General features: G+C 31.3%; 1 protein-coding gene across 1 annotated transcript in view; it reads left to right on the forward strand.

Annotated features, from left to right (window-relative positions):
- Nucleotides 1-716: 716 nt before the first annotated feature.
- The window catches only part of TRIADDRAFT_62630 (uncharacterized protein), a gene marked incomplete at both ends in the record, with an annotated part of 8,046 nt that continues 4,911 nt past the window's right edge, over nucleotides 717-3,851 (forward strand). The window contains 4 exons of the mRNA XM_002118571.1: nucleotides 717-947; nucleotides 2,127-2,278; nucleotides 2,523-2,959; nucleotides 3,788-3,837. Of these exons, the coding sequence (XP_002118607.1) occupies nucleotides 719-947; nucleotides 2,127-2,278; nucleotides 2,523-2,959; nucleotides 3,788-3,837 (868 nt within the window). The remainder of the gene's footprint in view (nucleotides 948-2,126; nucleotides 2,279-2,522; nucleotides 2,960-3,787; nucleotides 3,838-3,851) is intronic.

Genomic DNA, 3,851 nt, shown 5'->3' on the forward strand with positions numbered 1-3,851 from the left:
AAGATATTTTACCTGTATACGATGACGTCGACTGATAGCGAATAATATTAATCGTATCTGTTACTGTGCTAGTCTAAATACGTAAAACTGATATAAAATACTATCCAATTAATTGATCGACCCGAGGGTTTCCATGTTTAATATAGAATTGTAATTTTAACATAGTATGTCAATTTTATACAATATTTAAAATTCTTGAAATGATTTACTGCTAAAAAGTTATAGATTATAGTTCAATGACAGAATTCTGTAAAAACATGTACCTTCCAACACATAAGACTTAAGTACACCTAGTTATGTTTTCATTTGTTTAACGTAAGCGTATTTCCTGAATAGATTAATATGGGCTTATTCTTTTAATTCACCATCAGTGTCGTGCAATATTCAATTTTGTTTGCGTGAGTGACAGTTCTTTAAATCTGCGATAAAACCTATCTTTTTATATCAAAAATCACTTTAGAAATTCATTAGACGTTCAAACGCTCTTGCTACTAGATTAAGGATATTGTTTGTTGAGTTTTACTAGTCGTGTTTATCCAGTGCAAGTTTTGAATATGCCAGTTATTGTACCGTTAATTTCATAAACATTTACTATGAGTTTCATTTATAATGGGAAAATAATCGTTCTTGCTCAACGCTAAAGACGAAAGGCAATTGTGACATGTCCTTTCCAATTTATTAAATTCTCCATTATACATAATTTATTCCACAATTAGAAATTCCTCTTCGAGAGCTTCCTCCAACTCCAGAGGGTCGCTACGTTATAAGGAAGAAATCTGTAGGCCAAATTTGTACTCAATTACAGAAGATAGACAAGTCAAATGGTCAAATTTTAATACATGGTATGGCTGGTAGTGGTAAAACAACAACTGTTTGCCAGTCTGTTAGACAAGCTATTGCTGATATGGGCTTATTTAAATCAAATGGCTGTTACTGGATGAAAATTGGTAAGTTTGTAAGTCTTATAGATGATATTTCAAGTATTAATAAGTAATGTATTTGGGCGACTATTACTGTACAAATATCCATACAATGTATCTGTAAAATTGATCAATTCGAATTTGGAGTAGAGCATAAGCTTACCCCACCTGTCCCTTATCTACTTCGGACCGAAAGCAGTTGCTAGTATCATTAGCAGAATTATAAGAAGTACGAGATGAGAACATTGTTCTTATGGAATCGATAAAAGTATTGCCAAGAGATAAATAAGTTTAACCTTATTTTATGAGTAAATGCCATCAAGTAGGCTACCATGTAATGATCATAGTTTTTAATCTTTCCATATTTATCGAGCTTCTAGTAAGATAACTTTAACTCGTAGTTCAATCATATTTACAAGAGCAATTCTTTCTATGAAAATAATGTAGCAAAAGTAATTACAGACTACGATATAATAAAATAGTTGCCTTACCGCATTAAATGACGTTAAAAGCGATCACAATTTACAATTAATAGTACAGTAAAGTTTATTTTCTAGTATATGAGAATCGACTATAAATTCCTATTCAAATTAATAAGTGTAACCTGATTTAAAAATCATGACACCGTGGAATTTTTTCCCTTTTAAAAAATTTGGCCATATTTAACCAGTAGTGGAAAGTATTATGATTGTGTACTATTTTTAGGCAATATTACGTCGAGAGATAAAATGAAATCGAACCATAATTTTGTTAGGGTCAGATCTTTAGGCATTATCGATAAGTGGATTATCATGTTATTAATGATCCCTTTATCTACTGGAGCAAATAAAGTGAAATGCTCTAAAACGCAAGATGAGATGGGAAAAGAGATACATATTTGTTAGATCCTTTAAACTTAACTTTGTTGAAATGTACGCGCTGTCGAAGGTCGTTAAATTGCCATGCTTGTTTAAAGCAGCGATGGTGATTCATAATTATCTTAATTTAGGCAATATATCTAATATCGAATTATGCCAGGAACTCAAGACATTAGGTATCAGACTTAATATGGAATGGAAAGAGAATATTCAATCTATCAGCGAGATTTGTGCTTATCTCAGTTCTAGTCTAGAAGGTGATTTTCGAGCCTTTTATAAGTAATTCCATGTCAACTTGAATTATATTTAAGGTACAGTATTAATAGGTATTTGATTATTCTTATAACAGCAAATAGCCGACTATCCGAGACGCTATTTATTTTTGACGATATCTGGAAAAAGGATCATTACAAATACTTATCTTTTGCCAAGAAGTCAATCTCTACTTCACGATTTAAGTATCGTGAAAATGAGCTCGACCATCACTGCATCCGTTTACAGGTTAGTTTTGTAATTCAGTTTCAGTTACAGTTGAATTGCTCTGATGATATTGTTCATTTCATGCAATAAAAGGTCAAAAATGAATTTATAATTTTTTTCCAACTGTATTAATTAAAGTGGCATGGAGTATAGTGTTATAGTTGAAGAAAACTTCACCGCTATGATTTCTCTATTTTGTCATTAAGTAACCTATCCGAACAATTATGATAAATACAATTCTTATTTCATATACTCTCTTGTATAGGAAAATCTAACGTATGATGAAGCTATAGAACTGCTTGCGTTACTTGCCGTTAACGATAATGCTCGGACATTGCTAAAAAGTTCAGTTGTCGAGAAAGTTATCGACAGTTGTCAAGGTTTACCATTAGCTATCACTTTAATTGGCCATCTTGGTTTAGAAACTGAGAAAGAATGGAATCGAGCAAAGGGTATCATTGCCAAAAAGTCTGCAGATATTGAATTAGCTCATTACGGTTTCAATCTATACGGGACTTTACAATTAAGTGTTGATTCTTTGGAAAATGAGAATAAACAATTATTTGAGCAACTAGCTGTATTTAAGCGAGTCAGTATTCCTATTCAATCTGTTGCATCGTTATGGAACTACGATGTAATCGAAGCTCGTCCTCTCGTAAAGAAAATGCATAACAAATCATTACTTACATATGATGAAGAAAAGTAAGTTTAATCAGATTTCGGTTCGTAGAACGTATTGAAATAAACACAAAGTAAATTGCAATACATTTAGAGCATGAATCATGTTTGAACACTAATTATTTTTTAATTTTGGGGTAGAGTAGAATACTGCATATCCAAGTTAACTTAATTGAGTGATGTACAATTTTGCAATGCTTTATATTTTAATATTCAAAGCTTGACCTAGTGTGTCCTTGTAGGCATATATAGTTATAGATATAGAATGAACAGATTGATAAGTATTTTAAATTGATTGTGACTGTACAGTACTTGCATGTCGAATAAGCTATCATATATCTGCTTTATGTTAATTTTGGTTAGAATACTGTATGCCCAAGTTAAGTTAATGGAGTAATTTTGCAATGCCTTATAGGTATGGAATGAACAGATTGAACGAGTGTAACTTGTAGATATATTTAGTTATTGGAATACAAGTGCAATAAGCTAGGATAAATGCAATCTGTAACATACAGAACATAATACTTTTTATCTACTTGTTAATATATTTGGGTTCTATCACGATTTATAAAAAGGTCAGACTAGTTACGATAATTACCTATTCTATGTTTTTGACGACTGTACATAGGCTGCTATATTAATTCTGCAAATACTGTACAGAATATGAATATCAATCGTTAGTTGTAGGTTGATAACATTGCGCTATTAGTTTTGTCTCCTTTTTTATCTACTAAATCAACATTATCACCATATTAAGGTTACTAGTAAAATTTAGAATTGTGACGCTTTCACTTCCATCATTAATAATGCAAATATTATATTGTGAAGTATAAATTGTCTTACCTAACGTAGTCAATCGGCATTTACTATTTTCCTCTTCCCATCTCAAGCGATCTACGAATGTATGTCTACAAAG

This window comes from Trichoplax adhaerens, genomic scaffold (assembly GCF_000150275.1).
Source record: "Trichoplax adhaerens TRIADscaffold_224 genomic scaffold, whole genome shotgun sequence".
NCBI classification, from domain to species: domain Eukaryota; kingdom Metazoa; phylum Placozoa; class Uniplacotomia; order Trichoplacea; family Trichoplacidae; genus Trichoplax; species Trichoplax adhaerens.